Source organism: Vicia villosa, unplaced genomic scaffold (genome assembly GCF_029867415.1).
Source record: "Vicia villosa cultivar HV-30 ecotype Madison, WI unplaced genomic scaffold, Vvil1.0 ctg.001083F_1_1, whole genome shotgun sequence".
Lineage (NCBI taxonomy): Eukaryota > Viridiplantae > Streptophyta > Magnoliopsida > Fabales > Fabaceae > Vicia > Vicia villosa.
This window is the reverse complement of record NW_026705475.1, coordinates 36,452-53,017: the sequence shown is the minus strand read 5'-3', so window position 1 is coordinate 53,017 and position 16,566 is coordinate 36,452. Positions and strand designations below refer to the sequence as shown.

Below are 16,566 nucleotides of genomic sequence, written 5' to 3'. Positions count from 1 at the left end.
TAGTGATGTGACGAGTTGATGAAGATATGTTTGTTGTGATGTGTCGGAATCTTACTTGTGAATCGCATATATTATCACGGTTGATTGTTGACATTGTTGCCGTTTCATGAGTTGATTATGTGATTTGAATTGTTGAGACGATGATATGTTTGTTGTGACGTGATGATAGTGTAATTGTGAATTTGAATATGTTGTCTTAATTGATTAATGACATTGTGGCCGTTTTGAAAGTTGTATTATATTGGTAAGTTGTTCTGACTTGATGAAAATTGTTGTAAGATGTTATGTGATGCGAAGTGGTGAAATTATGTATGATCTACATCTCCTATATTATTTATCATGCATTCCTTTATATTGTAAGATATCTCACCCCTTTGCTGATATTTCCCCTACCATGGGAAATGGGCAGGTATTCAAGATTAGTTGTGGATGTTCGAAGTGACTTTATGAAGTCCTTATGTTGCTTTATGAAGTCTTAATTGTTGTATTCCATGTTGACATTTGTTTTTAAGTAGAAGTGAAAGATGTTTATTATAAGTTAAAGTTGTAAGTGGTAAATGAAGTTTTGTTCTGAATGTTATGTATCTTTATTAAATGCAATATAAGTATGTTTGTTTGGTTAAGTCGAAATGTGACATCCCATCGTTTGATGAATACTTTTTTAATGCACTCTGATTTTCCTGTATATTTGCGGAGTAGATTTGGGGTGTTATAGGGGGTAGTCTGATTCTCATTGAGTCTGTCCTATCGTCCATTTCAGTCTACTTTCTTTCCTTCTTCAAGGCACCCTCAGTTGTTTTGTAGATGGACATAGAAGATCATTGAGTTTGGAATTTACATCTCTCTTCTTGCTACACAGTCTGCAGTGCTTATAAAAATTTGTCTGAAGTTGACGACAACAACAATCAGGTTAATTCTCAAAATTTGTGGTTTAAGACTGTGTCGCTTAAGGTTTCTATTTCTGTATGGCAGTTGTTTTGGAATCGTATTTCATCGAAGGAAAATTTGGCTAGGCGGTGGATTCTTGCTATGAACGATTAAAGATGTGTGGTGAATTGTGGCGTGGATGAAGACATCGATCAGTTGTTTGTAAAATGTGATTTTTGGTAGATTATGGCCTATAATTTCAAATTGGCTAGGTTTCTCAACAACATTTCAAGGAAAATTATTGGATCATCTCTTACAGTTTGGCGGGCGAAGTGGTTTTTCGAAGAATTTTCAGTTGCTTTTTAATACTATTTGGCTCTCTGTGATTTGAGTTATTTGAAAAGAGCGAAACATTCGTACTTTTCAGAAAAAAGAGGAGCATTTGCAGACATTATGAAAAAGGGTAAAACTTCAATCTTATTGGTGGTTAAAGTCAAAATATGTTACTTTTGATTTTGATTACCAAGTTTGGAGGCTAAATCTTTTATCTTACTTACCAACTTTGTTGTATACAGCTTTGTGTTTTTTTTTTTTTTTGAAGTTTTGTGTTGTAATTTGGAATTCTTTCTTGTCATCTTCCGTGCATCTTGTGCTAGAATGACTTGTTTTAATTGTTAATATATTTTTTAATTTGGCCTTTTTTTTAAAAAAAAATCTTTCTAAAAGAATATTATATAAATTAATTTTTTTAAAACATGTAATGCTAATTACCTAAAATAATGAGAATAAACATGACAAATAAAAAGTTTTAGCGCTAATTATAATTTTAGTCCCCCTATTATTTTTTATCCATTTATTTTAAAAATCGCTATTTTAGTCTTCTTTTTAAGTTTTATGTGCAATTTTCGTCCCCCTATTTTACTTTTTTCTGCAAAATTAGTGCATATTTTTGTTCTTTTTTCAACAGAAAACTCAAAAAAGGGATCAAAATTGTGGTTTTAAAATTAAGCTACCAAAATCGGAAAAAAAATAGAGAAACTAAACTTGCAATTAAACCAAAGTTTTAAGTCATGCATTACTTAGTACTCTTAATATCTCTCAGATAAATTGAATATCATTAAATTTAACTCACAATTATAGTTCTAGTTTAATTATAAAGTTTTAAAATATTTAATTTTGTATCTAATAATTTAATAATTAAAATTTATTTCTTAAAAGTGAATAAATAGATATCACAAATTTAAATTTGCATTCTTATAGTTGTGTATGTCTTCAAAGTTATTAACTAAATTAACTTAATAGAATCAGAAGTTTATTATTCATCATGATTCTAATTAATTTATGGTATTAGGGTATTTTTAGTAAGACTCAAAAAAGAGCTTTTAACTTTTGGTTTTTAGTTTTTCAGCTCATATTAATGAAAAATTCTATTTGATAATGTTATTTTAGTTTTTAACTTTTTTACTAGCTTTTAGTTTTTTTTTTCAAAAGCTATTTCAAGTAGCTTTTGAGCTTGTAGCTTTTAGCTTGTGATTTTTTTTCATTTATATCCTTATTATTTTAATAAAATATTATTATCCTTATTAATTAAAATGATCTTTTATGTAATTTTGTATCTATCAGCTAATGAAATAGTTAATTTACTAAATACTTTAATTAACTTATCAACTATCAGTCACCAGCTATAAGTTGTTTAAATATTAATGTTAGTGGAATATTTATTTAATCTAATACAAAATCAAATTGTTTCAAATGCGTAAAAGAATAAAGTAATTATAAAAGTATAATTTTGATTTCGACAAATTTAAATGTTATCGACTAAAATGTTTTTTGTCTCTGAAATAAATCATAATTTAATTAATATTCAAAAAAAATTATTTTTAAATCTAATTTTTAAAGACAAATCGTTTAAAAAATTGAGTTTGATTTTAAAAAAATAATAATTATTATTGGGTCATTTTATATCTTCTTTTATTAAGAGATTATTACTAATGCCCTTCTCTATCAAAATGTTTTTAAAAAAATAAATTTCATTCTAAATCAAAAGTTATTTATTTATAATTGTTTTTACATAAATACATCTAAACAGAAAGTCATTTTAAATTGTTATAATATTAATTAAAAAATTTATTTAAAAGTCAATATTGCTTTAAAAAAGACACTAAAAAGAAGTCTAATCATTAAAAAAAATATCCCAAAACAAGCTCTCAAAATTGACACAATTTATTGTATGCCATATATTATCTATCGTGAACAAAATATCTTAAAGTGAAGGTGTACTATAAGTAATAAAAGAACGTGAAGGTGTGTGTACTTAGTACTATTTTGAGTGCTACAATTGAACAACACTCCTATAACGAAGGAGAAGACAAAGGAAGAAAATGATGTAGAGAGGGTGTATGAATAGGATACGTGTCCTTAGAATAATTGTAGTTGAAGGGTCGGTGGTGAATCACGGTACCTTCATCTTTACGATGGCTTTTTCGTTGGTGATATTTTATCTTGAAAAGTAATAAATGGAGTAATTCTTTACAACGTGGCAGTGTGTTAACCGTCAGATCGGATCCGTAAGTTCCCGTGAATGATGCCGCCTTGGACTCAAAAGTTCTATCTCATAGTTTCTTTCATAATCTTTGTTCATTTTAGAAATGGAGTATTACTAACTAGTACATGGGCTCTTCAAAACTAAACTAACTCAATAGAAATAGTAGATTAAATCAAACTAACTTGAAATCGCAAAAAATTGCATTTAGTTCATATTTGTTTGGGTCATCTTTTAATAAAACCGCACGTTTTAGTTCGGTTTGCGATTTGTATTTTGTAAACTAAACCAAACCAAATCAAACCGCATTATGTCACAACTTAACTTTTACTTAACCCACGTCCAACCCAAACTTAAATCTATTATACATTAATTTTATGATTACGAACAATCTCCTAATTCTTACAGATATGATTTCAGTATCGATCTTCTCAAATCTCTAATAGCATTATCGCATCTTCCATCTTCTTCTCTAATATCTACTCTCTTATATTCTTTCTTTTTCACCTTCTCATTTTTAAGCAAATGTTCCCTATTTCAATTTCGTTTTTATCGGACATCTTCTTCTCTAATCTCTCAACTCTTTTGTTTTTTCATTTTCATCTTCACTAATCTCTTGTCTCTTCTATTTTTTTGTTTTATTATAATAATTTTTATATTGTTTTATGCTATTATTTTATGTTTATTATTCCATTTTTGTCTAATTTAATTTTTACATATTAAATGGAAAGTTGTTGTCAAAATATGACGAGTTTTGTTGTTACTTGATAGAGTATGAATGTTTAAATACAAAGTTATATTGTCATCTATATGTATGTATGGCTCAATAAAATATTCATAAAAAATCAAACCAAACGAATCAAACCAAACCGCATTGGTTTGGTTTGGTTTTTTTTAAAAGCCAACCAAACCGAACTAAACCGCACGATTTTTTCTCTCGCGGTTCGGATAATTTTTTCCGTCAAAATCGCTCAAACCGCACCGCGAACACCTCTACTATACTTGAATCTCACTTTTCTAAATATTACTTTATGGTTATTGAAATATAATTTTTTTCCAATAGAAAACTCAATTTAGACATTTAACTCTCTAAAATAAATATTCAACTACATCTCACAACACTCTAAAACAAGAATATATGAGAATAAAGAAAGACAAATACAAGCTTAAAGTGCTTTTGACTGATGTATCTTGTGACGAAGAACTTGAATCTTATATATAGCCTTAGACTCTATCTTCTTTCACAAAATTAAGCAATGTAGGACTTCTTCAACATATATAGTTTTAACCAACCCCAACAATCTCCACCTTGGTTGAAAATAATACATTAACTTTCATTGTCTTCACAAAAAAGTATAGTCACTTAAAGTTACACCACTCCAAAAAATTTTGCATTGTCTTCACCAACAACCATAATTTTAAAAACTATCATACTCCATCTAAAGAACAATATACTTCACTTGAAATTAAACCACTTCAAGAATTTTCACATGCCGAAAACTAGGTTGAAAATTTAAGGTGCAACTTCCATGTTGGTAGGAAGCTCTTCAACAATCGACATAATCTCACACCTTATGTAAATTTGACTGTATCAACACATCTTTAACTTGAACTTTCCACAAGTCAAAAACAATTCTTCCATCAATTTTCTCTAATCCAAACTGGACAGCGCAACTTGGGACTGCAGCTCAACAATTCTTTCACAACGCTAACCTTCTTTCATGATGTGGAAGATGAGACAAAGCTGCAACCACAGAGCATACTAAGAACTCCTATCCCCAAATCGAACCAAAAGCTCTTATACCAATTGTTGGAAAAATAACAAACATAGATAAAAAAGAGGAACAAAATAACAACACAAGAACATAACATGAAAACTCCAAAACTAGAGAAAAAACCACGGTCGTTGTCAATAGACAACCTGAGAATGACACTATGTGAAAATTGTTACAACACATAATATACCCTAAACTAACTCAGGCCTCAGTACACCACACCCTCCAAAACAAATATTTAACTATATCTCACAATACTCTAAAACAAGAGTATAAGAGAACAAAGAAAGTCAAATACAAGCTTAAAGTGCTTTTGACAAGTGCATCTTGTAACAAAGAACTTGAGTCCTATATATAGCTTTGGACTCCCTCTTCCTTCACAAAAATAAACAATGTAGGACTTCTTTAACATATATATTTTCACCCAAATCCAACAAGATTGTCGTCATGCGAAACCTGTGTGGTTGCAGCTTCTGGAAGCAAAAGTCAATAACATGTTCTTCGAAGTTAATCTTTTTGACTAGATGAAGTTGAATTTGAAGAGGAATATAGAGGGTAATGATAACTAACAATCTTTATGGTTCACCTCTCGCCACCAGCTTTAGTTATGGAGGAATCAACATAATTATATTACAGATTATGTTACTCCTTATAATTTGGTTGAGAACATAAAGGAAACAGTAAGATATTACAAGAATAACATGCTTATGCAGAAGAAGGTAGTCAATAGAGGCACTAACATAATTTTTACAGATTGGAATAAACCTAGCTAAGATTGGATTTGCATCAACACTGATGGAGCAGTTGCAAAAAATAACAAAGCTGACTGCAGAGGTTTGGCTAGGAATAATGAGGGTGTTTGGTTGGGTGATTTCTCTAAAAGAGTTGTAATTGTAATGTGCCAGTAGATGAGCTTTAGGGTGTGTTTAAAGATTTAAAGCTAGCTCTCTCCAAAGGTTTCAATCGAGTTGAAATCCAAGTGGATAATCAAGAAGCGGTCACTGTAATCCGAGAAAAGAATATCAAGTTGAAAGGCATGAACATAGTTTGTAATATGAAGTCTATCATGGCAAACCTCTTGGAGGTCAAAGTTCTAAAGATCCATAGAGAAGCCAACAGAAGCGTTGATACCTTGGAAAAATATAGTTTGAAGCTCTAAGTTGGAGGAAGTCACGAGTTCTTTGGGCATCCTTCTTTCTTGCATAATGTGTTACTTAGTGACTCTAGTGATGTTGGTTGATTGGTAGTTTTTCTGTTTTGGATTTTTGCCCTTCTTGCGCGCAATAGAAAAACACTACTTGTGAGTATTATTATACTTGACTCTTTGTTTATTTTAATTTTTTAGTAAGAATTTTATTTCTGTGTTTTTATTATGTTTTCTAAATATATTTTCAGTTATTCAAATGTAATTTTTATTTCAATTTTAAACTCAATTTAATCTTTCAACCTTTAATGATGATGATTTTTAATCTTATAAATTATTTTGTTTTAGATTGTTCAAATTCCAATCATTATAGAAACAACAACCCAAATTAAAAGGGATAGAGCCGGCGTGGAACTGGACATATCTATTAAATGAGATTGTCCCAAGATTATAAGACACATATACTAGGAGACATTTGTCTCAAATAAGGTTCTAGGGTTTTTATATCTTAAATCTCAAATATAAATCCTAATGACATGTTCATATTCCATTATATATTATTTTAAAATTTAAACTTAACACTCATATTCTTTATTGAATTGATCGTCAGAATGTTGGCAAATACATTTTCACATTCGAAAACAAAAATAATGATCATTGTCAAGGTGTTTATCATCATCATATTATCATTTCCACCATTTGAAGTTTTATATGTTTTCGAATCGATTTTAATTTTTGAATATGTAAATAAGAAACTCACTTATAAGATTAGAATTTACAATTATTTACACAACAATTACTATTTGTGAGATCTAAAATTCTAATTTTGGAGTAAAATTGCAACAAAAAAGAAAATTAAAAGATCAAAATTAAAATATAATAAAATAACCATTATTTATGAACGATAAAATAAGATAGTTAAATATGCACTTATGTTTTATATTTATTTAGTTTACTTTGTTATAAAAGTGTCAATTTAGTAGTAAGAGTTTGACTTTACATTATAAATAATGATGTCATTTTAATAATAATAGTTTCTCCTTTTTAAGAATTTAGATGAGAAGATTAAGGACATGAAAGATAAAATAAAGGTTGGCATCTTAATTGAATATGAAATTTTAGTGATTCAGGATTTAACATCTTAAGTGTTTTTCGTTTTAAAAGGAAAATGGAATTTTCGATGACAAAATTCTCGTTTACCTTGGTTATAAGAATATAGCGATAATTCTAGATTCCTCCATGGTATGATAGGAACAAGGAAACTATTCAATTTTACTGATGGTTTGGAGTCAAACAGAGTTCCTATTAAAGGAGTGATATTGATATGGGATATTACATTCAATCACTTTTCCAATCATTTTACATAAGCACAAAGTGTTAGGTTTGATGTTGAAAATCTAAACTTCCAAACAATTAATGCCTAATATAAAGTTCTTTAGAAAATCCTTTTAATGAAGACAAAGGAAAGAAGGTTGTTTGGGAGTGCGATAATTTCAAAAACTCAAGGTCGGATGGTGTTAAATTTGGAATTTTGATGAAGTTCTAGGGTGATATTAAAGTTGATTTGATGAGATTTTGCTCGAATTTCATGTTAACAACAAGGCAAAAAGGGTTAAATAACGCGTTTAACGCTTTTTTCAAAGTTGATTGTCTATAATGTCTTTTGGATTTCAAGCCTATATATTTAGTGGGATGCATGTATATAATCATGGTAAAGGTGCTTTCTAATAGGTTGAAGGTATTTATAGGAAAAATCATCTTAAAGACTTTAGTGAAGGGTCATTTTATTTCTTATGAAATTCTTATTACTAATGAGGTAGTGGATGAAGTGAATAAATTGAAGAAGGAACTCATTCTTTTTAAAGTGGAATTTAAAAAACTCAATGATTTAGTCAAGAAGGAGTTCTTGGGCGCGACAATGATTTAGATGAATTTTCCAGCAAAATGAAAAATATTGGATAGTTGAGTGTATTAACTATGCTTTTACCCGTGTTCTTATTAATGGTAGCCCAACTGATACATTCAATTTGGAGAAGGGCCAGAGACAAGGTGAGTCTTTATCACTTATCTAGTTCTTAGTAGCATTCAATGGAATCAATTGTATGTTTCACGCTTCCGTTACTATTGACGTATTTAGAGATATTATATTGAGGATGATCCTCAATTTAGGGGATCTCATTTGTAACTTGCAGATGACATTCATATTTTTGCAGGAGAAAATTTGTGTTAATGTTAGAGAAATCAAGGTTAATCTTTTACTTTTTGATTTCATATGAGGTCTGAAGGTAATTTCTACAAAAGTTACTTGCGAATATTAATGTGTGTGTTTTTTGGTTAAATGAGGTTTCTCATGTGTTGAATTTCAAAGTTTGTAAATCTCCCTTCAAATATCTTAGTCTTTAAATTGGTGGAAGCCCTCACAACTTACCTTTTTGACAACCATTGATGGATAAGATTAGAAAATTATTTTTGGGCGGAAGTGTAAGAGTTTTTCGACGGGAGTTCAACTTGTGTGTGTTACTCAAATTTGTCTAGTCATCCATACTGATTTCTTTTCTTTCTTTCTTCAAGGCTCATTTTTGTATTATCTTAAAAATAGAATCCTTGTTTATATAATTTAATGAGGAGATATTGGGGAATCTCATAAGGTGAAAAAGATCCATTAGGATATAACATGTTTAGGTTGGGGGTAAAGGTGGTTCAAAGGTTCGTCGTGCGAGGGAGATTAATGTGTCATTATTTGAAAAATGGAGGTGGATAATGAGGGTGGATCAATGTGCACTTTATTTTAGAGTTTTATCTTATAAACATGGAGCAGATATAGGTTCTTTTCTCGGGTGGGGTCAGGAAAATTTTTGCATGGTGGAAGGATTGTCCATTATTTTGTAAAAGGGATGAGGCGCGTTCATATATATGGTTTGAGAACTATATGTTATGTGAGGTTAGTGATAGGGCGGACACATCTTTTTGGTGGGACATGTGTTTGAAAAGGATTATGTTGTGTTATAGATTTAGTATACTCTACAAGTTAGCGTTAAATTAAAATGTATCCGCAGTTGAGATGTGCAAATTGGGATGGATGCTCAATGCAGGGGAATGGTAGTGGTGGAGGTGAAGAATTTTCATATAAGAAGAGGACCTAGTTGAAGAGAAATAGTCTCTCAAAGATAGTTATCGTCTATTGATACAGAATCTGGCTTATAATCTAATGGACACCAATAATTATGATTAGAATAAAGTAATTCCCTTAAAATGTCTTTTTATACCAAGGATTATTGAAGAAAATGCTTCCAAGTAAAGATAATTTAGCTCACACTGATATTCTTACTTTCATTTCTTTATTGTATAGCGGAGTATGTGAAGGAGTAGATTGCTCATCATCTTTTTAAAGATTATAAATGTTTCAGAAATGTGTGAAGTGAAATTCTTCAATAACTTATAATATCTTGTGTCTTACCTAATCTTATTTTAACTTCCTCATCAATTTTATGATATAATGTGTGTTTTGTGGCCTAACATGCACTTAGAATATTTTGAAAGAAAAAAAAAATTCCAACTAAACAACAACCAAATTTTCAACTAAAAAAAACTCAATATTTGAACTCTAGTTATTATTATATTTCACTTAGAGATGAATTACTAAAAATATTTCAAATTTAAATCATGAGCAAAACAATATTCTTAATTAGACTTTACTCCAACCTAAACTTCAAGTTATCATGATTTTCCGGACACCCAAAAGACTAAAAAAAAAAAAAAAAAGAGAAATGTACATCATCATATATACTAAATCATACTCCCTCCGTTTTTTATTATAAGTCGTTTTGGAAAAAAAATTTGTATTTAAATATAAGTCGCTTTACAATTCCAATGAATAATTAATGCCATTTTTCCTATTATATCCTTAAATATTTATTATTTTCTCTCCTTTCAATTATATAAATTTATCTTCCACATGTCATTAATGAAGGATAATTTTGTAAAAACATTCATAATTTCTCATTTTCATACAACAATTATTATTTTTCTTAATCTGTGTGAAAAGTCTAAAAGACTTATAATAAAAAACGGAGGGAGTATAGTTTTTCGCCATAAATATTTGTCTCTAGTAAGTATTGAACCCTTCTCATTAGGCTTAATGGAAATTACCACTGGGTTGCATACTTTGTATCAATGCTTACATTCAATATGTATTTCAATAACATATATTATTATACAGTTATTTAAAAAATACTATAACATATATTTTTTTAAAAAATATTTATTATATGTTAGTTAACGTTTTATTATGTTTAATATTATTAATTTATTATTTGAGTTTAAAGGTAGTGCACTGACAGTGTAAACTAACTTTACACATACAATCAATCAAAATCTTTACATTTGTCATGTCATATTAGTTTTTTCAAATTAAAATTGTGTTTTAATTGGATACATGGTTATGATTGGTTGACAGTGTAAAAATATTTTACACTGTCAGTGCATATCCATTTTTCTCTTATTATTTAAATATTTATTTCATATTTAATAAATTATTTATTATATATTTTTAATTTAAATTATGTAAATAATAGTTTCTTCTATAAATATTGAATATATATAATTGTAATGAATGTATAATTTAAAGATAAATATTTTTATCAAATAAATATTATATTTTCATCAAATAATATAATAGATCTTTATAATATAATCTAAAATGAAAGTATAATTTAAATAGATCTATATAATATAATTTAAAAATACATATAATTTTCATCAAATGAATTTGAGATCTATTTAAACATTTATATAATCAATATTTAATAAATATTATAAATTAGAGATCTCTATAAATATGTATTTCACATTTAATAAATATTATGAATTAGAGATACATATAATATTTTCTTCTATAAATAAATAAATAAATAAATATATATATATATATATATATATATATATATATATATATATATATATATATATATATAATTCTAATGAAAGTATAATTTAAAAATAAATATTTTCATAAAATAAATGTTATATTATCATCAAATAAATATTATAATTATTATGAAAAATATTTCGTATATGTAAGTTACATAACTATTTTGAAAAATATTAAAATATATAATTAAAATAAACTGTAATTGAAAAATATTTATATAATATGTTGTAATTGAAAAAATATTTATAAATATTATGAATTAGAGATCTATTTTTCATAATATTTATTTTAATATTGATGAAAATATTATACATATTTAATATGTAATAGTATTTTTTAATAAATATATTATATAATTATATAATAATATGTAATAGTAATTTTTAAATAATTATATGATAATATTTATTAAAATAATGTAATATACATATTGGATGCAAGCAATGATACATATGAAGCACGCAGCCCAGTGATAGGGGCGCCTTCTGTAAGCCTAATGTCCAAGGTTCAACGTGTTACATATTTTGATGATTGGGTATTATGAGGGGTAAAAGGGAGTTTTTTTTTATAAGGAGATTTTTCAAAATTCGCCTATATGATATGAGGCAAAATACCTATTAACCCAAAAATTTATCAAAATGTTCAATTTAGATTTCATTACCTTTTCTATAACAAAAATATCTCTCAAAGATGAAGTATAAAATCATATCTTCCCATACCAAAATAACATAAAAAAAATCCTTACCAAAAACATATAGAAATATAGCTTTTAATTTAAGGAGAAAATTTATCTCCAATTCTTTAGATGTGATTTATGCTATTTGTCAATAAAAATATGACAAGTGTATTTTAACATCATTTAAGGAGTAAAAATAAAAAAAAATTGCATATGTAAGAAAATTATATATTTGATCATATTTTTATTGAAAAATAGTACAAACCAGACTTAAGAAATTTTATGTAAATATTCCCCTTAATTTAATTTCACTTTTCATAAAAAAAAATAGAATTTCATTAATGTAACAATGCCATTGTAAATTTTCCCTAGCAAATAAATTTTCCTTTTGATAAATAAAGGGGCTATAACCCTAAAATCAAACTACAAAACACAAGTAGATACTCCTAAAAACATCACCAAACAACAAATGTTAAACTAAAATAGCTGCACGCGTTAAAATTTCAAAACAACAGTTCAACGAAGCCAACACGAATCTCTTCACAATATTCCCTTGAACTTTCCCTACATTTTAGCCATGTTCATAAATTACTATTTACACCTATTTTTTATTCAAACTTTAAATATTTCTATTTTAATATATTTTTTTTTAAATTTCCTTTCCAAGTTAATTATTATTCAGTATATTATCTCTTAGAAAATTTTTATTACTTTATTTTTAAAATATTCCACACGTTAACAAGAATATATCTCACGATTTACACCGTTAACAACAATATTTTATTAACCTAAATGGTTCCAAACTCGGAAAGCCATAATTATAAATTTAAAAAAAAGACCACCACTTTTTTTCAGATTTTTAAATAAAAAGTCTTCCCTAAGTCGTAACCTTAATTTTAAAATTAATTATTAATTAATTAAACCCTATAAAAAATATCAATAGTGGAGAGCATTAACTATCGCAAATTTGCAAATTGCAAATAGTAGGTCCCAAAATTGACCGGTAACCTGCTGCAGCTGTAAAACACTAAGGCGGTCCATGAAAAACAAGTGGGAACATTGTTACCGACGCAGCCGGTCATAATTTGAGATTTTTTTCTCCAATTTTCTTCTTTGTCTATATATACATCACACCCCTGTGCTAAACCCCTTTTCGGTATGACTGAAGCTGCATTGCTTTGCACTTCTCCTCCGTCGTCAACCACCGCATCGGAGAATTTTCTCCGCCGTGAACTAACACGTCACTACTCTTCCACCACCACCACCACCACCGTCTAAGTAAGTTTGTTACACTTTACTTATAATTCTCTTGGATCTTGTTATTCTTGAGTTTCGTGTTATTGGATCCGATTTTTATGGTAATTGTAATCATTTTCACACTCTTTTGATTTTCTCTATGCCTTTTTGAGATGAATTATTAATTTTTCTTTTTTTTAATATATTTTTTTAAATTTTTTTCAGGTTAAAAAGAGGACTTTCGTGGTTTTATTCTCAAGTTTTTAAAAGTTTCATCTTTTGGAAAACTCAGATTCTGATTCTTCTCTTTCTTCATCTTGTTGTTTCTTTGTTTTTTTTCTTAATTGAAACATTATGGGACTTAAGGTTTTGCACTTGTCGCATAATGTTCTATCTCATTCTCCATCTTCATCTCAAACTTTAGCTTCAGCAATTTCATCTCCTTCGTCCAATCTTTCATCCAAACCACGAAACAAATTCCTTCCATGTTCATGTTCAGCTTTGTTTCGATCTAGAAAATTTGTTCTTCACCGGTCTCGATCTTTCGATGAATACCGAGTTTCAACCACACGAAGAAGAAGTACTATTAGAAGGGCTTTCAGTGCAAGCTTAGATTCATTCTCCGACGAAGAATTCGCGAAGAAAATCGAAGATTTAGCATTCCGATTCCAGATTTCAAGTGAAAACAATGCGATTATGGATTTGGAAGGGTTCGAAGAGAGTTTAAAAGCAAGTTTAGCTTCTTCTTCTGGTTCTGGTTCTTCGGTGGTTAACTTTGCCGCGGAGTTTGAACCGCCGTGGAACCGAAGCCATGGCGGTGAGGAAATTATGCCGGCGATAATTGAACGGAAAGCGAACAGCGTGGAGCTTCCGTTTTCGTTGCGGATTATAAAGAAGAAGCTGAGATTGAAAGAAGAGTTCAGAGAAGTTGGTGAATCTGCGCGTTGTTCGGTGAAGAAAGCTTTCTCTTCCATGGTTTTTATTATCAGAGAGCTTCAATGTTTCACTCTTCAAATGAGAGAGGCTCTGTTCTACGAAGATTTACAAGGGATTCTCGAAAGGGTACAAAGGGAAATGCAAGCTTCGTTTGTGTGGCTATTTCAGCAAGTTTTCTCTCATACACCAACTTTAATGGTTTATGTTATGATTCTCTTGGCGAATTTTACTGTTCATTCAATGTCGAGCAACACCGCCTTCGCCGCCGTTGCTCCGCCGGCTGAGACGGAGTCTATCGTCGAGTTTCGGGATAGTGAGTTTCAGAAATTCGATTCGTCTGTGATTAAATCTTTCTCTGTTTCGAATGGTAATAACACGGCTTCAGTCGACGGAGGAAGCGGCCGAGGCGGGAAATTCAAACCGGTGGCGAGTGGGTTCGATGGGGATGGCCGGTTTGATCAAACCGGAACCGGGATTTCAGATGGAGGTGTTTATAAAACAGGGGAAAATGAACCGGAGTCGGTTTTAGGTAAAGAAGATGAAGAAGAAGAAACTAAACTATGGGAAAATATGGTGGAAGAAGCTTCTAGAATGGAAGTGGATTTAGATCGAGAAGCAATGAAACGATTCGTTTCACCGATTTCTGCTATGATTGAATCTGATGACTATGCTGAGTATTTGAGAACAGAACTTGTTTATCAAACCGCGTTGTCTCAAGAACCAAACAATGGTCTTTTACTTGCTAACTATGCTCAGTTTCTTTACATCGTTGCACATGAATTTGAAAGGTGCGTATATTCCATAGAATCTTTTCATATTTTTACCCTCTTCAAAACTCACATGGCCAAATTTCGTATATTAAAAGATAAATAGGTTAGATGTCGTAGATTGTCTGAGATTGTCTCATATTGCAAGTTCGAACCCGCGCATATGAGATGTCTCTGAACCACTAGCAGAGATTATCTCATGTCACGGATTCGAACCCACGTATCTGAGATTATCTTATGTCGTAGGTTCAAACTCACGCAAATTTCTTTCTTTGGACCACCATCGGCTAGCTATTGATTTTTAGATCTCTTTAGTTCATTATTCTTCCCAATTTTGGAATGATATTTGATTTATTATAGTTATATTTTATGGGAAATCTAACCAAAAATGGAAGAAAGAAAAAAAACAAAATATTTTTTTTGTCGAATTTAATATTGAAAGATAAGTTTACGGTGCAGTTTCTCTGTACCAGTGTACCACTGATTCATGAGCCAGTTTTGTATCGTTTTCTGCACGTGATGTACTCGTGTATCATACACATAACAAATATCTCACACGTAATTTTATTGACTTTACTTTTCATAGTCGTACTAAGGATTTTATTTTATTTATTATATGATTGAAAAATGTAACGTAATTTAATTGTATAGTTAGGAAAAGCAATTAACATGTGAAAAGTAGTTGTATTATTGACATTTTTGTATATGGTTTGAAAATACAGGGCAGAGGAATACTTCAAAAAAGCTATAGAAGTGGAGCCACCGGATGCTGAGTCGTTTAACAAATACGCAATGTTTTTATGGAAAGTGAAAAACGATTTGTGGGCTGCTGAGGAGACATATTTGGAGGCTATTTCAGCTGAACCTAGTAACACTTACTATGCTGCAAATTATGCTCATTTTCTATGGAATACTGGTGGAGAGGATACGTGTTTTCCTCTTGATAATTCTCAAGAAGTTTAAGTTAAAATGAGATGAAAGTTGGAGGGAAATATATTTAGAGAAAAGAGAAAAAGAAAAATGAAAAAATTTTGTAGCTTATATCGAACTTTTTTCAATCTTTTGATTTTTTTTTTATGGGGTGGATAGGTTGGGGTGAAGATCAGTGAAAGAGAGGGAATAATCTTGGGATATTTGTACAATTGTAATTATATAACTGTACATAACTCTTACAATGGATCTTTTAATTTAATTTATAGTACATGTTAATCTTTGATCAATTGATGGATTGTTTTATACTACCTAAAATTATTACCTAATCATGTATTCATACTTACTCACACCTGCACATCATCACCTAATCACCACATCATTACTTTAAATCATCAATCACATCACAAATAATCAAGCATCAATAATTCACACAATATCACAATAATGCGATGAAAAGAAAATAGACTCATGCATGTGGTACTAATACTTCACTGGTGACTCAGTCATCGTTTTCCAAAGATCCCCACCATAGGATCGATTCCTGTTTGGAACCGGAGAACATCAACAAATTGCACTCAATCTGCACAATGGGATTAAGGGCCGTCACTGGACTAATGGTCCTACAACATCACTGGAATTTTTTCCTACAATTATGCTACAAATGCATGATGCTCAGGTTCACAAAATCAATGACCACGACTAGTCAAAATGGCATCATCATTCATGTATTCATTAAAGTCGTGTCATCATTCAAACATAC

The 16,566-nt window shown here is 29.6% G+C and overlaps 1 protein-coding gene across 1 annotated transcript; it reads left to right on the top strand.

Annotated features, from left to right (window-relative positions):
* The first annotated feature begins 13,056 nt into the window (after positions 1-13,056).
* Positions 13,057-16,093, top strand: LOC131633183 (uncharacterized). Its single transcript, XM_058903897.1, has 3 exons — positions 13,057-13,212; positions 13,396-14,894; positions 15,596-16,093. The coding sequence occupies exons 2-3, from the start codon at positions 13,525-13,527 to the stop codon at positions 15,834-15,836; spliced, it is 1,611 nt and encodes a 536-aa protein (XP_058759880.1). The 5' UTR covers positions 13,057-13,212; positions 13,396-13,524; the 3' UTR covers positions 15,837-16,093.
* The last annotated feature ends 473 nt before the right edge of the window (positions 16,094-16,566 follow it).